Genomic DNA, 21702 nt, shown 5'->3' on the forward strand with positions numbered 1-21702 from the left:
ATTACAAGTGTTTTGTACACAGAAACAATGGCTGGACATTTATACATGCATTCTACTTGGATTACTTTGTTGTACTTAGGCCTGGGTGGAGTTTGCAGAGTTCTGCTATGCGGAACTCCTCGAAGTGCAGAAAAAATTCTGTCAGGCTACGCGTAGTACCACGAGCGGCGGAGTTTAGGTAAGTTGCGCTATTTGTGCTTAATTTCAGCACTAGGAGTTTCTCCTGTGCTGTAAAATCATTGTGCATGACATCATGTGGAGTGCCAGAGGGTGCTAACTTCTTTCCTCCACTCAAGTAGATTTTTGACTCAAGCAACAGCTTCCTTAACGTGAGCGGCAGCTTTCTCAATGTGAGCAGTAGCCACCTGCCACGACTGCCGCGTTCAGAAATATCGCTTTCTTGTGAACTTGGCGATTTCTCTCGCTTTCCAACTTAACGTTGGTGAGCCGCTCGAGAGAAAAAATTCCACTGCCTGAAGTAGCACAAGGTCAAAAATGGAGGGACTGGGATGCAGCCCAAACGTTTACCAGTGGCTGCAATTAATTCAAGCATTCCATCCATAGATTATTATGCTTCCTTTTGTAAAAGAATTCCAGGCAGTAAAGACTGGAGAAGCAAGAGCAGATGGTTAAGAAAAGTAGAGAGGCTAAACCGCTAACCTGCTAGTAATGTACACACAGCAAATACAACTGCCTCTCAGCATTGGTCTGAATATACTGAAGGAGATAGTCAGATGGCCTTGTGATGTTGTGTTACATGTAGACGTGGGTTCCAGGGAATTTGTATGATGGAAGCAGTAAACGCAATGAAATGTATCGTTGTTTGCTTAAGATCTAATAGTGTAAATCAAATGTGAAAAAGTACAACTTGTTGCATTTCGGTACTACTGAGGATATTGGTATAATAGAGCACACTAAACAATATATGAGAAGCTACTGTAGTTTGGAACAAGAAATGTGATGGACTGCAGTCATTATATTGACTGAGAGGTAATATTATTTGGGATAATGACAATACCACATTTTCTTGTTTTTGTTAGTATTTTCGGTCTCTAAGTCATAAAAGATATTGAAACACTTGCAGGAGTCTCATGTAGAACTGTGTTATAATGTTAAAAAAGTGTAATTTCTGCAACTACATCGACACGTGAACAGATAAATGTAGTAACATTGTGCATTTGATTATTGAAATACTTTCCTAGCTAGTGCCTGCTTAATAGTACAAAATGCATTAAAACACTTGGAGGTGATAGTGAACACTAAAGGATATTATTACCTCCAAATATTGCACTTGACTGTAAATGAGAATGGCAGAATACTGAAAAAAGCAGTTTAAGGTGCTGCGGAATTTATATATGCGAAAAGCACAAAGGCGCCCAACACAATGAAATTAAAGAAAAATAGTACCATAGGAACATTTAAGGGGATAGATGTAACAAGAAGTCAGCAAATAATATACTGTGTCATATAATAAAAGAGGACATAATGTTCAAACTAAATAAAAATCAAGTTTGCTGTTTCAGTAGTTAGGTACTGGAATGCAGTCCAGTCTGGCCAGTCTCTATTTACTTTTCAAACCAAGCCTTTATAACCTATTATTAGCATATAGGCATAGCCGTTGCTGCTGTACTGCAACAACAAGGTAGAGCGCTCTTCCCTTTATATTGTCACATGGTTCTGCCACAAATTTCCAAAGCCAATAGATCTGGTATTGGCTACCAGCCTTTTGACTTTGCAAATGCTTTTGTCATGGTTTTTGTAAACGTTATTGTTGGAGGAGCTGTCTAAATATTTTTGGTCTTGAAAAGCACACATTGTCACAATAGTACCTGGATCTGAAGGGCATTACGTGTGAGGACGTGCTCCTCAGAAACGAGCAGGACACCATCACTTGAATTAAGTTATGCAAATGGCTGAAGTGGCTGACCCGTTGCCTATTGCTGTATGTATGCTGTAGTGAGCAGAAGAAAATGTGAATGGCATACCAATGAATGAAGAGGGCTGGCGAATCCCCTTCGAGTGCACTTATCATGCAAATATTTTTTACCAAAATCAAAAGATGGTGGCTATCTGTAAAGGGAGATTAGCAATGCAGTTCTAACACAGAACTGTTGCTAAAAGAAAGATTAGAAAACTTTGAGGAGCTCTTCCATAATGCCCCGGGATAATTGTAAAAGAGCAAAAGATAGGTTTTGATATTACTTTTTGCAGTATGAATACTGCAGCCTCTCATGCATCCCCTGAGGCGCAGGCACAAGTGACTGGTGCCATCACTCAGCGGTGCCTTCTGCTTTTGTGTGCTTTCTGAAATATTCCTTGCGAAGGAGGAGACCAGGGAGGGAAGTGTTTAACCTTTACACAATCGGTCTGCAGTGCCATTATTTTTGTCTCTGAAGAGAAATGAGGATGCCAACACTGACAGAATAAATGTCATCAAAATAATGTTGTACTGATTTTTTTGAAAAATGACTGGTTAGTTTCATTGATCGGGGATTAGGGAAGAATCTTTTTCTCTCGCTTTTGATACTTATTCATGTGGTGGTGGCTTCTTGTGATCACTGGCAGCACTTTAGGTAGTAATGTTTACCCTAGCATCATGTTTTGTGTTAAACGAATTAATCATTGTATTACTTAGGGACTGGTCCATAGGGATTTGATAGAAGGTCTCAGGGCATCCTCATCATTCTCTTCCTCTGGAAAAGTTGGCTTCTAATGTCTTTCTAGACCTCACTGTATGGCCACCAAAGTAGAGGACATCTTAAAATGAAATGGTAACAACAAACAAACTCCAGATGGCCTGAAGCCTGCCAGGTGCATCACATCCACACGCACCCACTGATTACTAAAGTTCTCTTTCACAGCCTTTACTAATCTCCTCTGTTCTGTACAATGGCATAATGGAGGTCAGTCTATTTTTGCAATGTGTTTGATAGTGCAATACCAATTAATTTAGCTTAATTGATTTTACATGTAGTTTACATCCACTTATTGTACTCGGGACTTATTTATTCATGTCAATGCATGACTATCGAAAATGGTCGAAGGCAATCTGACATGATATGAAAGACTGAAATAAATTTTAAAAAATGATAAAATTAACCATTATAATTAGTTCCTAAGTTTGACCTGATGGGTTATGTATTCTGCTTCTTCCTACAGATTCTCTTGAATGTCAACACAACTTTTAAGTAAGCTGAACTGATGTACGCACAGAATGAATGAAGAATGGATGTGAAAGAGCGAAGGCCTTATTGCTCGCTTACAAAAAGCCGGCGAGACAAGGAGAGACGCTACACAAATTCTTCAGTGGACAATGATGATTGTAGGGTACCCACTCAGAAGTCATATAGTTCTAGCGAAACACTGAAGGCTTTTGATCATGATTCCTCAAGACTGCTTTATGGAAACAGGGTGAAGGATCTGGTTCACAGAGAGGCAGATGAATATACCAGGCAAGGTAGGTTCACAGTCTCTGTGTTGTAATTGAGATTATTGTGATGGTAATTCTGTTTTTTCTCAAGAGTTACCATGATGAGGTTTTATTTTTTGTTTAATGGAACATTTTGTCCACTTAAAAATCTATCTTGTTGATCTGTAAATCTGAAGGGTCATATGCTTTTTCTTTGCAAAAGGAACTTTAAAGATCAAAATGTGTAAGTTGGTACAATGAACAATATAACTAAAATATACTCATCTTCCGCCTCTCACATTCATTCATCATACACTAATTGTTACCACATACATCCAGGTACTTCTTATGTCTTGGTTGTCAATAGACATGCACAATTACTGTATGTTACGGGTCTTATAGGAGTTTTTTTTCATATTCGTCCTGATTGATCCCTACTTGTATACGGTCGAATGTTTTATTACATATTAAAATAGCAGGCTTCCAAATTTATTTTTCTAAAAAATGAACACTCACACGTTGATACCTTCTGGGCTTTCATGAGAACTAAATTACCTATAATTGCATTGCAAATATTAATACTCATTTGAAAGTTGCCAGGCCTAGAACACTGGAAAGTGAAGTCCTACACAGCAGTGGGAGCTAACGTTCACTGCCCAAGAATTTGCAGTGTTAAGCAGATAGTTTTTTTTTTTTTAACTGTTGATTCATCAAGCCATTGATAAGGTCCCAGGAGAAAAAATATATTTTTTTTTAATTAAGCAAAAAATTTATGATCACTCCTCGTTGATAAACACCAAACTGGAGCATGTGTCTTAGTGAATGGCTATGATGGGTGTTGCTCAGGATCAAAGGCCAAATGGAAACAACACTGGAATGCTTGCTGAGCCAGGCTACATGGAAGGGAATTTCTGACATTTATACACTTGTCATGCTGTCTTTCTGACAGGCATAGACCTGAAAGGATAAGTGACAACATATGGGTAAAGTGTTTTATGCGTTTTTTAAATAATTGTGGTAAACTTTGATGAATCAGTATGAAACTTTACAAAAAAAAAGTTAATCTACCCCAGCTTCTGCTTGGAAAGTTGGAGGGTGATCCATCACACAGGTGCCAAGAAAGGAGAAGCCCTAAAACATTGATTTCCCATGTTAATTCCCATAGGAAATTTCTGTAGCAAACAGAGTTATACCAAATCTGGTGATATTTTTGAAATGTAGTCAGAAAGCTTGCTTTTTATGTTTTGGTGTAAATCTGCTTAGCTGTTTGCGAGAAATTGTCTTTTTAAAAATTGCCCAGTTTGGTCATGAAGTGGTTAAAAAAATAGATAATGTTGGTGTTGAGATATTATCTGATTAGCCACTTTAAAGGGGACCAATCAATTTTGATTGGCTGGCAGCAACATGAACAGAATGCTGTGGCAGCACAGCAATTGGGGACTTGGTCACTTCCCTATAAAAATGAATGAAGAAACATATAAGGGGGCACGGTAGGCACGCCCTCCCCCCTAGAGACACATGGGGGAGCCCCAAAGGTACCACCTTGGTTTTCTTCCTACAACATTTACAGCATGTTAAGGAAGCCTTTATAGGACTTGGGGTCATGGCTTTCCTTTAAATGCGTTGTGGCAAATGCCACGTTTTGAGGGTCACAAAAAAGAACACATATAAAGGATCATAACAGATTTTAGTCATGATATAAAGCATTTGTCGGTGGTGTTACACTCATTTTATGAATTCTAGTGAGTTTCTAATGATTTTACCATCTGTAAAAATGCTGCCCCACTGCTGGCATTTGAAGAAACGTGTTTGAGAGAAAATGTTTTTTTATCATAATTATCTTACAGAAAATAAAATGAGAACACGTTTTCTGGAAGTTCAGACTATCCTCGTCATCCATGTTAGAATAAAGTCTGATATTCTAAGTAAAACATGTACTTTCAACAGCAGCGGTCTGTCAGTTGATTCCCCAGTCTGCTACTGCAACTTCACTGCAGTGTTCTACTGGACAACTATAGCACTAATACATTTGTGACACACCTGAACACCATTGTGATGCAAGCAAAGCTGTAAACATAAAGCATTTTCTTTAGAAAAGAACATGAGGGGGTTCTTTTTGTCAAAGAAATTATGATTAGTGCTCTGCGAGCTAAAATGAGGACACATTTTCTGAGTTCTCAGATATCTTTTCCATCAAAATTAGTAAAAGATTCTGACATGCAGACTGAAATATACTTTTAACTTGCAGCACCAAAAGCCATCTTTCAGTTATCTCCTAACTGTTCTACTGCAGCTTCCCATGGTGTTCTAAAAAACAAATTGAGCGCTAACATTCTGAATTTGTGACAAAATTGTGGCACATGTAGAGTCATCTTGACAGACTCAGAGCTATAAAACCTAAGACATTTCCTATCAAAATGATCAAAATGAGTGGTTTGTTTTTTCATAGAAATTATGTTTAGTGTTCTAAAAAGCTAAAATGAAGACACATTATCTATCAGTTCTCTAATATCTTCCTCACCTATTTAATTAAAACACTGTGAAATGCAGAGCGTGACACGTGCTTCTAATACCAGCACAGTCTGTCTTTTAACTCTCAGGTAATCAACTGCAGTATCACCACAGAGTTCTAATGAGTGACTAGATGCTAACAAGTGAGGCAATTCTGAGAGACAGTTTGTTGAAATAGGGCAATTGAATTTAAAGCCTTTCCTAAGGAGTAGGTTCAAATAAATGAGCTATGCAATGTTAATGCAGGCATGAAAGCAGAGGGTGAAAATCTGAGGGAACATATGTGGTTTTAGTGCTATGAGTAATAATTCATTTTCAAATGGGCTAAAAATAGAGAGAGAGAGAGGTCTTCATAAGTGAAGCATCCCCCTTCCACATATGTGTACTCTGCCTACCATATTCTTAAAAGTTCAAGTAATTTATTGTCAGTACAACACATAGTGTAATTATCTACATTTCTGGTGTGTTTTGGCCTGGAGTGACCTTGACCAAAATGAACATGATATTCAAGTGCAATATTACTAAATTTGTAGGTTTTACATCTTTTTCTGGCGTCATGGGGTCAGCTCTTAGAATTGAATCTTGATTTCTACCATTCTGCTGTTGTAAGTGGTGAGGAATCCAATCACTTTATCACCTTGTGTCTTCAATGAATTTTAGTATTACACAGAGATCATCTGTCTTGATGGTCTGTACACATGTCACTGCAGCCCTCAATGTAGCATCTGAGCAACCTAATTCATTAAACCTCAATTTAATTAGTCCCTGTTTAACGAGAAACGCCCCTCTGTGCTGCTTTTCCTCTTGGCCCTTTTCAGTTCCCCAGTTGTGAATATTCTGTATTATGTTCTTCTTATGACTTCTGTGTGCATTTACAAGACTGTTGCTAGCAGATATGATTAGCGATTAGTGTATCCCCTCTGACTGTAATGCTAGTGTCCATTCTACCTGCTGGTTACTGATGCAATGTAAATTCAAATCATTCTGATTAAGTCTGTCAAAAAAATCATATGCATCACTCCCAGATCCACTCCAAATGGTTAACACATCATCATTAAATCTTATCCAGGGAATACACTGACTGCTGACCAACAGTACGAGGATCTCCCACGCCAAGTAAAAAGTGGTCGAAGGAGGCGGTACTCGCCTGTGTGTAGTTGACCTTGTCCTGGACCGGCCAAGACGACACTTAGCGCACCCACCCACTAGATAAAAAGTAACCCCCCCACAGGTACAAATTAAAGTGAGTAAGACGCGGGAGGTCTGCCCTCACTGGGCGCTCAGACTTAGCTCCACCCTACAACCGACACTTACCCCATGTTAATCACCATCATGTATATAGGTCCACAGGAAACCAGTTAAGAAGTGATATAAACTGAAAGCACGCAAGAATAAATACTGTTTAATCATTCTACAGATGTTTAAAACAAATCAGAACAGTATAACATCTAATGGAAATATCTGATGCTTTCAATTGCGTACTTTATATTTGTATTATCAATGTACGAGAATAAAATGGTAAAAAAATGTCTTAAAAAAAAAAAAAAAATCTGATCCAGGGAATGTGTTCATACCCTGGTGCATTGTTGAGGACATGCATTTCCCACCAGTCCATGAAGGGATTTGCATAGATGAGGAGAGGGGGCAAAGCAGGTCCCCATCACTACCCTCTTAAGTGAATCATAGTGATGGAGTAACACATTACTAGACATACAAAGCATTAACATATCCAATAACATTTCAAAAGTCAATACACCTAAAAGTGTTTTCAAACAGGCTCCCAATGGCAGATACAATTGGTCACCCCAGGGGATTAGCCGTATACTGTGGATTTTGGGTAGGAGGCAGAGTGTGGGTACTCTAGGGGGATCGCAATTCAAAAATAAGAATCCCTCCCAATCTAAGAATCCCCTCTTTCTAGAATTCAAAATGTCCATCTAGTTGTCATTTATTAGTTCAAAGAGAGGGCAGGTAAATCCAACATCAACATTCACTACTCTTTTGATGGGTTGGGATCCCGGTGAGCACAAAGACATTTTCATGGTCTGTTCTAGATCAGAATAACTATAGGTTTATCAGTATCATTATTGTAGCCATAATAAGATCTTTGTTTTTCTGGGACCATAATATCTGTTGACCACGTCAGAATGATTTGCCAAAGTATGCGATTATTTGTCGATTTGCATAGAAGGTGCATGCGCCATACTGGCCCGTCTTCCAAAGAAGAAAATACAGGTCTATTCAACAAATGTTTGATAGTGTATTCTTCCTAGGACGTGTTCTATTCACACAGCAGCTCTGTTTCTATAAAATCATTTTCTGGAACTCTGTAAATTACTACAAATATAGTCTTCTTTGTGTTCTGAACACTGCTTCCCCAGAAATGATCAAGCAGCATGTAAATCAGCCTCTAGGACCATATTTGTGATTAATCAATGCCTATCAGTCTAATTGAATCTCCTTATTTCCTACTGCTGATATCTCTTGGAGTAACACAGAGCATACATCATTACAACACAGCCCTTCTTTCTGCTCTTATGCTCTCCGTTTGCGGATGCATCTTTATATTACTAAGATGACGTCAGTTCCTTGTGCATTAGAACTGGTAAAGGCATTCACTTTACTCAATCAGAAAGCACTTTATCACATTCAGGAAGCTAAGGATACATGTAGGAAATGTTCAAACTGCTAGCATTAATCTCGGTGTCATCTGTACGCTGGGCAAAACAATTGAGCTATCCAGCCTGGATATTTTACAGATTTCTGCCAGTCATTCTTCTTTTGAAATAGTTGGGACTATTTGTAGTCATCGTAATACATATCTACATGCAATTCATCTGATATCCTAAAAAAACACTTGCTTAGTTAGTAAAAGCTTTTGTATCGCTCTTAAAAAACTGTGGTAAATACTGCCATTTTACTGACTCCTGCAAATGTTGCAGGGTTTACCTGTTGCAGGAGTAAAATACCGGAGGTTCTAATATCACTGTGGGTCGTACAAGCAATGGTAACACTGGCTGTGGAAATGCGTTGTCTGGAAAATATCACCTTAGCAAGAAATCCCACAAGCAAACCATAGACTGTGTAGTTGCCCCCACCCCTCAAAAAAATATAGCACCAACCACAGCAGGTGGTCACTCAAGCTGCCTCAGGATTTAGGTTAACAAGAGATCTCACATCATCATGAACACTGTGACTGCATGCTTTTGGTCCTGGAGAAGATACTTATGCTGCTGCATTAGAGTGAAACGCAAGTGCAATATGCAGGAGAGGGAAAGGATACTGAGTGCTATATGTCCATAATAGCAAGCAATTGACATGGTGGCCAACCACACCGTGTGGTCCTAAAATTTTGACATGCACATCATGAAGTACATCTTATGCCTCCTAACAGACATCTTTGTGCCCAGCAACCAGAACAGAACAGCAATGTCACCATTTCTGAACCTGCTGCACTCCACTTCTCTTCCACTCAACCAGTGCAGGACATGATTCTCATGGCAAATGGAATCGGACAACCAGGTTTCTCCATCATCCTGAGTCAGATCACGTATGGCATTTTGTGACTGGACATCAGTCACCTCTGCCGTGAGGGGTAGACACTAAATAAATGCTCCCAATTCTTGTTTTTCTACCCCGTAGTTCATTTTAGAAAGGTAATCAGTGCCATAGACTACACAATTTTCTGCCTTATATCACCACAAGTAAAGAAACATATTCAGCCACTAGACAAAAATGTGACGTACTTGGAAAATGCTGATGGAATGTGATGCACAATTACTTATCACAGGTTTGTGCACACTTCTGTGAATCAGCGTATAATTTCCATACTTGGCAGTATGGGTAGAGGACTTGGAAAATACACCACAATTGACTGACAAAAACACATTCATGTGTGTCGGAAAGTATTTGCCTGTTATAGTTTACATGGGTGTGCTTTCTTCCCTTGTCAGGCATGTTTTTGGCTACACTTGTCAAATTTGACTGCTCAACACCATTCACCACATGATAAACACAGCACTACAGTATCACCCCAACCTGTAAAACAATGAATATGGCTTTGAAGTGTTGAAGCCCAGATTAATTAGTCTAAAATCTTGTGCTCGGTCCCTGTAGTACACACCTAAAAAGGTATACAAGATAGGTGTCTTGTATGCAGGTTTGCACAATATTTAGAATGAAATAGAACCAATCTTGAAAACAACATCTCTAACAATGACCAGAAAGATGGCCACCCAGATGACGATACGGCGTTGATGATATAATATCATCCAGAGAATTACTTTTATTAAGTGCACACAACATAGCAGGATGCTCATAGAACCGTCCTGGTAACCCTAATACACCCACATGAAAACAATGCCATCAATTGTATCGCATTAGTAATCACAATAAATTGAAACCCAATACAATCAATCTTGCCACCCCCCCAAACCACGAAAACCTGCATGAACCCCCATCTCATTAGTCCTATGTTCTACTCCATATATGAACAATCTCATTAGTCTTTTATACTCACCAACTCTAAAATACTGTGTGAAATCAATCCACCCTCTCTCCTACCTCAAAACATCCCATGATCATCATGCCATCATTATGACCAACACTGTAGTGATGGTGCACAGCAAAAACGCAACTAGAGGCTGCATCATTTTTTTGTTCTTGCTGTGATCAGCCCACCTTTTATCCCAACCAGGTCACAGATACAAGTGTAGATCATCTTTTTTGGGTTGCCTTCTTAGGAGTAATGTCATGGAAATGGTAGGGCAATACAGGGAAAGGATCTTCTATCCCATGGACATAAACAGCACCTTTAGGAGTTCGTTTGCTTCTGCCTATCTAGGCATTTTGCAAATGGTGCCAGTTTCTTCTTCATCCTGCTGAATTACTCGCCATCTTCCTAGTATTGATTAGGTTCCAGCGTGCGAGTTGGTTCACTGCATAGAGCTTTGAGCAGCTGTTTTAAACTACCTATTCCTGCTTATTCTTGATTCTTGCTAGATGTGTCTCCCTTGTATTCTCAGTGGGCCATTATTATTCTTGTTCCAAATAGCCTGAGCCACTGACGGCGCTGTCTCACCCTGCTCGCTGCCATTCACCGGTTTGACCTGCTGAACCGTTAGTTATGTCTAGGAGGTGTGATTATAGGACATAGGTCTGCCAAGAAGCACATATTGGTGCCCACAATTCATGACAAAGAAGTTGTCTCCTCACTAACATCTGGCAGGCGTCTCATTGAACCAATGTCATGAGTCTGCACCTCCTTTTTGGGTGGTATTTAGGGCACTTTTCTCATTCTTCATTGTGACAGAGCCCAGGCTGCTGAATTAACTTATTTGCATTAAACACGACCTTGTGCTGCATGCTCTGTCGCGCCACCATCCATTTCCTGGGGGGCCTACATGGATGAACGTGTGATAACCTAATTGTAGGATTAGCTCTATACCACGATTCAGTCAAAGTAATGTCAGGGACTTGTCATGCATCTTTGTGCCCGCCATTAGTATTTATAACCTGACATCTGAATTGTTATGTATACCAGGGACTGGATTAAAAAAAAAAAATGTGTTGGTTTACAGTAGTACAGCAACCATAAAGACTGTGAGCAGTGTGAGTGATCCCAGTATGATCCAACAGTCACATCTCCGATTTCCATTAGTTATCATGTGCAGGTTAGGCAGCTGGCATTCTTTCCTTGCTGGTGAGTTTCTTTTGTTTGTCATTGACGGGATGGGTTGTATCTATGGGAAGGTGCGTCCTACACAGCAGACGTGTAAGGCTTTAATGATTAAATAGCAAGACATGTCACATTTAATTTCTGTCATCAGGAGACCCAAAACAACTGGTTGGCGAGACCTAATCATTTGTTGTAATACCTGTTTCTTTTTATGTTCAGTCTATGACTAATTGTAATCTCACTTCTTAGTAGCATCCCACTTCAGATCTATTAAATTGTACTTCGTTTTATTCTTTCTTTGCTGGAACTGTGCACTAATCCCTACTGATTTCTTTTTCTTCTACCTCAGTCCTCAGATGTTACTCTACCTTCAGTTGCTGCTCTTTGGTCTTTTTCTGTAGAGTGTTGTTTGGCACTTCATTGTGCCTCAGCACCTATAATAATTCTAACCAAATATTTGGTTAATGTTTCTGAAAAAAACTAATGCTCTGCTCTTTTAGTTCTACCACGGTAAATTTCTGGTACTCAAACTTGAAGTTTTCCTCATCATTTAGCCAGGTTTCACATTTCCTGAGGGATAAAAATCCTCTGACAAACCATTGATAAAGTGGCTTATGCGGGACTGATAAGATAAATTAGCAATGCCTTAAATTCACATAGTAAAATCAAAGAATGGGGGTCAGAATGTACATTGTTAATCGTCTTAAATGGTTTGGAAGGTAATTTACATTTTGGACATTTGTAGAAACCATTTTTGCAAGGCATGTCATACAGGCTGCATAGGGGCCGAGTTATAGAGGTAGGACATCTTCTTGAAAGTTTTCTTTCTTTGAGACAAAAATGGGCTGAGTCAGGCAAAATGAACAATCTCCTTTCCTGAAGGCTCCCAGCCCAGTCCCCTGGAGCCATCCACTCAGGGGCTATGAAAGCAAAATAAATGTCCCTCGCCCCCAGTGGCTCGCAGCCAAACATTTCATGTTCTTCCTCCTGTTAGGTGGTTCCGTTGAAACCGATTGATTACATCTTCTGTCAGGTTTACTCGTAAACCATCAACATTATTTTTTCATTTGAGAGCTACTAAGCACGCAATAAAAGAGGTACATTAAATATATTACGTGAGGATTCGCTAAATGCGACCCCCTTGGTGCACGTCTTTCCTTGCCTTTACTTGGTGTGTACCTGCTCTTTACATCCAGGGATGGTCCAGCTAGGATTTGCTTGTATACAGAGGCTATTAATAAAATATATATTTAGATCGCATTTACAGAATTAATGAGTCTTAGAAGGTATGTGCTTAACAATTCAGCAAATGTTTTAGTCCAATTAAAGGTACCAATCCTTGAAGAACAATGTTCAAATAACACTATTATAAATGTGCTTGTTGGCTGCTCGGTGCATGAGTGTGGAGCGCCCCAAGAGACAGTGAGATACAGGACTGGAGGAACAATTAACAGGCAAACAGAGGAGCCCATTCCTAGGATGTTTCCTTACCAGACCTATAGTGCTGTCAGCAGTATATAAACTCATTCACTGTGCATTGTTCTGTTTGAACCAGGCGCAGAATATTGTGTTTTTTAATGAAATATTTTTAAAAGGTGAGGTATAGAGGTGGAAGGGACTTTGTAGCACTGTAATACATGAAGCATATCTACTCTGATTGTTAAATGGGCTACCAAGCAGGCGCGGCTCCTCCACAAGGGCGGAGAAGTGTTGCCCCCACCAGCAGCAGCTGCTGCAAACCTTTTTACTAAAAAAACATAGTTTATTATCGTTTTTTAGTAAAAGGGGCGAGCCACAGGCCAAACATACATGCGCAGTAGGCTCTCTCCAGCCCGGCAACTGTAGAGCAGGCACAGGCTCCCACTCTGAGAGTTCCATGGCTGGGGGCTCCCAGCCCATCCTAAGGCTGCTCGGGGCAGCATCTGGATCGACCGCAGGACAGGCTGGGAGCCTGTGCCTGCAGCCTGTCTGCATTAGAGGAGTGGCGCGTGCGGCGACGACGGCAGCAACGATGAAGGTACTTTTTTTTTTTTTTTTATTAATTTCACCTTTCCCCTCCCCCTCCCCCCATGCACCACCCCGCCCCCTTGTTAGCACAGCAAGCTGCTCCTGCTATCAAGGCATCCATGGTCCTGAAAGAAAGACACACTCTGCCATTCACCTGGAAGTTGTTTCAAAACTTTAGTTACTTGAATAACCAAGAAGTACACAATGTTTACACATCAGCACATAACATGTATACGGTCATTGTGCCATGCCTGACAGTTTGTCAGATATTGTACTAAGTGTGCTATTGAACAATATTTTATCAAGGAAGTTTATGCTGCCATTATTACCCCTTAAAACTGCACTTTCTAAGGAACGTGTTTTACTGCCCTGAGTTTCAAACAACTGTGAACATTTATTGGGAGTATACATACACAATCGCTGTACTTGGTGAAGTTTTACATCCACTCTACGTAGGTCTTAGCCCACGTTTGTATCTTGTCTGCTTAAAAATAGATTTAATGGAAGTAGTGCGCCCAATCAATACCGGAGAAACAGTAAAAAAGGAAAAATGCACATAAGAACAAAACTTATCTCCATGGCAGTCTGCATGCCACGCAAACTCTCTGCATCCCATTATTGTTTGATTATTTCAGCGTTTTGCGTTTTTTAGGCAATAAGTAGATCATTTTTGTCCTTTACTTCCTAGTTTCAGAAATGCTGCAGATCGTTGAACATTTTTTAAGTAAATGTGATGAGTGGTTTTCTTTACAGACCACACTTTTTATAATGCGATAATTTATTGGAAGCTCTAGACTGCTACAGATTTCCCAGCTATCTGGCAGCATTTTCTACATCCTGCAGCATTAGAGGGCTCGTGTCTGCTTAGCTTTTGTCATTCAGCTTCTCAGAATACAGCCTGTTTATTTCAGGGCTGTACATATATATGCCATATCGCCACTGTTTTGTAATAGTTAGGATTTAGATACCATAGAAAATAGTTTTTTTGGTTTGCTTATAACCGTGGCACCGTTGAACGAATCTTCACACAACTTTCAGAAATGAGTTAATCTATCTTAGGTCTTCCTTGAAAGTTTTAGCGTGATCCTTTAAGTGGGGGCCAAGAAAAAAGGGTATTCCAAAAATGTAATTTTCCCATGCAATTTTCATAGAGCTTTTTGAACAGAGTTACAGGCCAAATAGCTGAACTGAATGACACCAAACTTACCAGAAAGTGTGCCTTTTATGATTAAGTGTATTGTTTGAGAAATTAAGGTTCAAAATTTGTATATTTGGACAGTTTGGTTTTCAGGACTCTTGCTGCAGTTCCTCAGGCTTACAACTTCACATAATAGAGCGATCTGATTGGCTGAAAATGTTCCCAGTTGGTCCCTTTGCCCCGATGGGAGCGAGAAGCTCCTGTGGGAACTTGTGCTCTAACTGCCATGAAGAGAAAGATTCAGCCACTATCACAGGACTTGGGGGCTGAGTCTATGTGTCCTGAAAATTAAAAGAAAATATGATATAAGGAGGCAGGGTAGGGGTACTCTGATACCCCCTGGACCTAGTGACAGGATTTCCAAAGGGACCACCATGGGGTCAGATTTTAAAAAAAGGTTTCTTTTGCAGGTGCCGTGATCCTGTAGGAGTCCCGCGGGAACTAGTGTGCTGGCCTTCTGCGAGAGTCCCACAAAATGTGGAGTTTGGTGTCCATTCGGGGTGGGGGTGATTAGCTGGTCATGTGGAGATGATCGTGGGCCACACCCTGCTGCCAACCTCACACCATACACAGCCAAACGCTGTGTGCTGTTGGAGGTTTGCACAGTTCTGTATGGTAATGAAATTTTATTTACATTGAAAAAAAAGAATCCCAGAAAATCAGAGAAAAAAATAAAGGTTAAAGTGATGTTATAGTTAGATATGGTAATAATATCTTACTTTACAGTACAAAAACTTTAGAAATTCACTTAAAAAAAAGGTTAAAGTGATGCTATAGTTAGATAAAAAGTTTCAACATTAATTTTAAACGAAAAAAACCTTGAAATATATCAGCTATAGTGAATACAAGAAACCGTAACTCATGCCCTCGACATATTTAACCTGCATGTCACTGGTATGTTTCAAAGATCTTCTTCTCATTGCCCTACTTGAAAGTTAAATAAGCCAATTTAAAAGTAGGTATTTAAGGGAAAAGATCATGGACTCTGATTCCAATTAGAGGTGTTATAATGTAAATGCACACAGTCCTAATCCAGGCAAAACTAAGCAAGAAAAGGTGGGGGACCCGCTACGAAATGATGTCCCTTCTTAAATTGGCATATTTAGATGTTGTATTATCAAATGAAATGAGGTAAACTCTTCTGCAGTATAAATGTACTTTATGCCCATTGGAGACAGCAAGTGGTTACTGGGAGGGGATCTAAAAGGAATATTGGATCTGCTGTTCTTAATTGAAAATCAGAACCATTTCCTCCTCCTGCCTGAATGGTGAAATATTCAGATGAGAGAAAATGTATTCCGTCAACCGAAAAACGGCAATATGAATGCTAACATGAAATATTTACAATTTTAGCTGAATATTTGGCACAAGTTGTGGAAATTAAGAAGACAATTGTCAGCTATGTGGTTGTTCTAGTACATAATACGTTTTTTTTATTACATTGCTAAAATGCCTAAATATGATTCTAAATCACTTATTTGTATCGCAGAGCCTGGGTTGTTCTCTCAAAGATGGTAGTATTTGGTTTAATTTTAAATGCTTGTTTAAACTTTTTTTTTAAACTATATATACAGGAAGCACTTGATTGAGGTGCAAGGATCCAATTTAAATTTGATTTGAAGAAAGAAAAAAAAAATCCAGTTGCAACCTTATGAGTTGTGTGCATGGTCTTAACTAAAGATTGCATTTAATACAATGAAAAATTGAAATTCATGAACTACATACTGTATGCCAGCTGAGCATGTAACATGAACATCTGAAATACTGATAGGAAACTACTTTCTACAGTTAGTGTACACACATGCCCATTTTTAATTACTGATATGATTACAAAGTGCAAACCTTGAGGACAATTATTTTATTAGAAAATATAGACTATTATATATGTATTTGTAACTTCAATGCCTACGTTTTAAATGCATATTAGTGTATAATTAACAAAACATAGTGTACACAATCATTTATTATAAAGTGAATTTGTATCTTTTAATTCAGATTAATTCGATACCAAACAAGATACTATGCAAGATCTTTTAGTGATGATTTCGTGCAAAATGCATGCTTCCTAATGGCATTTAAGTGGCTACTACGCAGTGGTGTGTAGTTCCTTATTTTAGCCCTAAAATCATTCCTTTTGCAGAGCGGATAACCACATGATCTGTTTCAAAGTCAGAATATTCCCTCCCCAACAGTATGCACTTTGACTGCATGCCGATGTTATGAGCATGTGTCCTAGATTTCATTTCTGGAATTCTGGTAGGGGAGAGGCAATTATAATGAACCCTGCAAAGGGTGGTGACAGGTTTCTACTATATCTTCTGAAAACTGTGAAAACCTTAACATTCGCTTTACTTGCAGAAGAGACAACCCTCCTGCCTTCAGCTCAGTTACATTTATGCCCTGACCCTAATATCCAAGAAAGACTGAATCCTGGTTTTATGAATTTAACTGCTGCCAACACATTGAGATTGTCCTTTTGTATTTAATCAAAACTTCTCTATATTTGGTAGCATCAGTGTTTAATTTGCAAGATAAGCGCCGGGGCCCAAGGTTTAGCTCCAAAAGCTGTGCCCACGCTATCAAATGTTGGGGTGCACAATATTATGGTTGTTTAGTCTTGATTCCACCTCTTGCCTCTTTAACCCACCACCAGACACTCCCTGGCCTCATATCTCACTCCTGTATGTTATTTTTCAACCCTACTTTCTCCCCTTGTCACGGTCTATCAGTCTTTTTCTTTCTTCTTGCCTTTTGTGTTTTCTCTCTTTTACTAGCCGTTAAAGTCTGAGGAGGAAAGATAAGTGCCAGTCCCTAAAAATGAGTGCAGGTTGGCCTCACCTGCAACCAAAGGCTCAAATTAGGCACTGGGTGCTACACCTGAAGACTTGAGGCTCATTATTTTTCTTCATCTGTCTCTACCTTTTATATTCTTCTGCTCTGGTTGTGGAACTTGATACCCTTAATTTGATAAGGGTTGTCACAAAGGTGTGTTAAAGTCAACTCGACCATGGCATTTAAGATTTAAAGGATTTACCAATCTAAAGAGTGAAAACAATTCATCAAATCAATGTAAATAACTTTTGATAGCTACATTGTGGATAACAGGGTAATATATACAACGTCATGTTTTTGTATATACATTTCAAGAATCTTGTCAGTTTCGTGCATAAGCAGCACATATATTGGGTAGCTATGTGTCATCTGGCTAGGATAGGAGTTTCATAGTCAACACTATAGTAGAAAAGAATTAGCTGTCTTCTTTACACTTCGAAATTACAACTAGTGAATACAAAAATTAAAATGGAATGCATGGGTGTGTTCATTAGTGTTAGGAAAATAAATCTATCATCTAGTTGGATTTACAGTCTAATCTTGTACCAGCTGATACATGATTTGTAAATCCGCACTTTGAAATCATTTACATCCCCAAACTGTCGCTACTATGACCTTGAATTCCCATAAGTTTTTCTTTAAATTGCCCGTGGGACAGGTGTAGCAAGAGCCCATTTTGGCTTCTAGTTTACAATGTAGTGCATTTCTTACTGATCACTGCGAATTGCTTGTTTTTATCTAGCAGACTAAGGCCCTCATTCTGACCCTGGCGGTCCTAAACCGCCAGGGCCGCGGGCAAGGGAAGCACCGCCAACAGGCTGGCGGTGCTTCATTGCCCATTCTGACCGCGGCGGTAAAGCCGTGGTCAGAAAAGGGGATCCGGCGGTTTCCCGCCAGAATACCCCTGGCAGGGCTGAACCTCCATGGCGGCATGGGGATTCCGACCCCCTTCCCGCCAGCCTGGTTTCTGGCGGTTTTGACCGCCAGGAACAGGATGGCGGGAACGGGTGTCGTGGGGCCCCTGGGGGCCCCTGCACTGCCCATGCCACTGGCATGGGCAGTGCAGGGGCCCCCTAACAGGGCCCCAGCATGATTTTCACTGTCTGCATAGCAGACAGTGAAAATCGCGACGGGTGCAACTGCACCCGTCGCACCCCTGCAACACCGCCGGCTCCATTCGGAGCCGGCTTCTATGTTGCAGGGCCTTTCCCGCTGGGCCGGCGGGCGCTCCTTTGGCGGGTGCCCGCCGGCCTAGCGGGAAAGCCAGAATGGCCTCCGCGGTCTTTTGACCGCGGAGCGGCCAAATGGCGGTGACCGCATGGCGGGCGGCGGTCAGAATGACCGCCTAAGTCCTCTGCAGTAACCCACACAACTGAAAGACTCGTCAAATAAAGGTTCAGCTGCATTGGTAGGGAAACAGTTTTACAATCAAAAACTTTATGTAGGTAAGGAACCAAAAAATGTAGGTTAGAAATTGTATTAATTAAAAGATATATCTTTATGACCAGATGAAGCCTTGCTCGTCCCTGGATTAGTTCTTTTTGCATTTATCAGTGTAGATTGTTAGGATTGACTGGTTTGTAAATGGGGGTTGGTGGTCAAAAGGAGGAAGAGGGAATTGACCACAGAGTGCAGATATCAATACCATTTTTTGCACTGTGCTTTGTAGTGGTAATCAGCCTGTTGATATGTGCTTCCATGTTTTTAAGAGAGGGAAAGAAAGCGCCGGGGATATCTCATTCCCTTAATTAAGGCTTCCTAATCCCTAGGCAGCGTGGCAGCCTCTGTTTCTGGTACTGCAAGCTGCTGTTGGAGGGTATGGACAAGGGCCGGCTCTAGGGCGGTGCGACCGGTGCCACTACACCGGGTGCTGACTTTGGGAGGGGCGCCATGTTTGCTAGTATATTATAGTTTTAAAAGCCTCTGCTGCATCCTTCCTTGCCTCCAGCAATTTTAAGGCAACAATAAAAATGTCAAGAGAACGCTGCTGATTGTTTTGTCTGGAGAGTGTTCCATGTTTTCTCTAGTGGAAGTTTTAAGATTGCTCAGGGGTTAATATGCCTCCTGCAAAGAGCATGTATCATGCAGATCACAAACTGTATGTAACACAAATAAGTCAGTGGGTACTGCTTTTGTCTGAGAGCTCCTTTTGTTACTTACACTTTATAAGATAAAATCCTAATATTTAATATTTACTGTCATCAAAGAACTGTATGCATTCCTCAAGGTGTAGATTAGAGGTTTATTATTTTTCCCCCGTCTTTCATTATTCTAATGTTGCAAAAAGCGTTCATTTAGGTGTGAATCAATCCTTATTATTAAAGAGAAGCCCCAATCTTGGTGTTCCATTTTTAATTCTGAGTTTCTGCTTCTCCGTACTAAGCACTCTTAAACTATACAGCCTACCAGTTTGGATGACATGTGACTCCTACATCTTATAGTGCTCTGTCTTATGTAACATTTCTTATACAGTGAATTACACACTTATGATTGATTGTCCCTATGTAATGTGTGTGTGATGTAAAGTGCTCTGACACACTACACTGGAATGAGTGGCGCTACAAAACTAATTAAATCCATCTGAGAGAGAGTGGATATGGAGACTTGAGGGGCTCTGTTAAAGGGTGGTACTGAGGAAAGCTGTGGCGGAGGTGGTCATTGAGGGGTGCCTAAAAATACTGCTGCATAGGGCACCGCCAGCGCTAAGGCTGGCCCTTGTAAGGATGGTGAACACATGTACCGGGTGACGTGAGCTAGTGACTGCTGCACACACCATTGATCCTGAAAAAGCTGCAGAGCTCCACTCTACACTCTCGGAGGTATTAGGTTTGCTTAAGGTAGCTGTGTCTGCGTGTGACGTCTCAGGGAAGGTGGCTGTGAGGCAGATGGCTGCCTGCCCCCTGTACATGCAGGGCAGGCTCACGTGGAAACGTAATATTGATTACATTTTGTCAAAAAGTATAGGGAACACAAAATGACCTTTGCGTATGATGGCTATCATACTCACTAAAATCACTTTAATCTTCCGCCTTAGTTTGCTCATAATCATATTATGTTGGGATGCAGCTCCTGTGCCAACCTCCATATTTCCAGAGGTTATTCAGTAATTTTTATTAACTTTACAAAGCGAGTAATTTATTTGGATTACTGTTTAATCTTATTTCTGCGAGGGTAAATGGTTTTTATGGGATTAAAGGATTTATTTCTTCACTGCTTTTATGGCAAAAAATGTATAACACGAGAGGGCCTGTCAAATTGTCAGGTCCCACTTTTCTTGCCCTCGTCTCTCCAGGTGTCATGTGTGGGAGATGGGGCCCTACTTATGAGGTCAGTGGCACTATTTGGGCTGCCTCACAAGAACCTGGGCTCTTTCTTTGACTGTGAGGGGACCCTCTGATAGCTGAGGGCAAGATATAATATACATGTGTGAGTTTCTCGTGGTAATTCAAAAGTAAGTTGCACCTATTCACACAGGGCCAGTTCAAAGATGTGTAAGTCTGACTCACTACTAGAAATTCAGGAGAGAGGCATACATATGTTAGATGCAACTACTCCGGAACAATGTTATAGGCAAAATTGAATTTTGTCAGGTGAAGAACTCCCCCGGCACCATAATATGTAACGCGTTTCCCACTAATTTTGACACCACCAACAGGAGTCACCATAAAGGTTATGACTTGCTATATTCTATGGAAAAGCAGTACCTGGAACTACTCGTAGAAACACATTTTGAAACAGGTCCAGAGAAAGCTTTTGTGAATCGGGCCCAATACAAAGTTTGTAAATGAAGCCAACTTTGTAGCAAGTTAGCTGCTGGTTATATGAATCTCAAGGGTGTCACAAAAAATGTGGAATCGTGTTGCTTATATATGCCATTGCATTTGCTGTCAGGCCACTTTGCACTGCAAAAATCACTTTCGTGCTAGTAAAAGTCCTTTGTTTTCTTTTTTTCATTGACCCATGTGACATCCACCATTTTGGATCGGTAAATAAGAAGAAAATGGTCTACACATCATTCCATAGTCCATAATTTAACAGTATCACATGTACATCCCTCTGTCATCATGC

The 21702-nt window shown here is 40.3% G+C and overlaps 1 protein-coding gene across 6 annotated transcripts in view; it reads left to right on the plus strand.

The window, feature by feature from the left end:
* The window catches only part of TENM3 (teneurin transmembrane protein 3), a 1099611-nt gene that overhangs the window by 405616 nt on the left and 672293 nt on the right, over positions 1-21702 (plus strand). For all 6 annotated transcript variants that reach the window (XM_069244742.1, XM_069199199.1, XM_069199207.1 and 3 more), the window contains one exon: positions 3160-3457. In XM_069244742.1, the coding sequence (XP_069100843.1) occupies positions 3226-3457 (232 nt within the window). In that variant the 5' untranslated portion in view covers positions 3160-3225. The remainder of the gene's footprint in view (positions 1-3159; positions 3458-21702) is intronic.

The sequence above is a fragment of the Pleurodeles waltl genome, chromosome 1_2, assembly GCF_031143425.1.
Source record: "Pleurodeles waltl isolate 20211129_DDA chromosome 1_2, aPleWal1.hap1.20221129, whole genome shotgun sequence".
NCBI lineage: Eukaryota > Metazoa > Chordata > Amphibia > Caudata > Salamandridae > Pleurodeles > Pleurodeles waltl.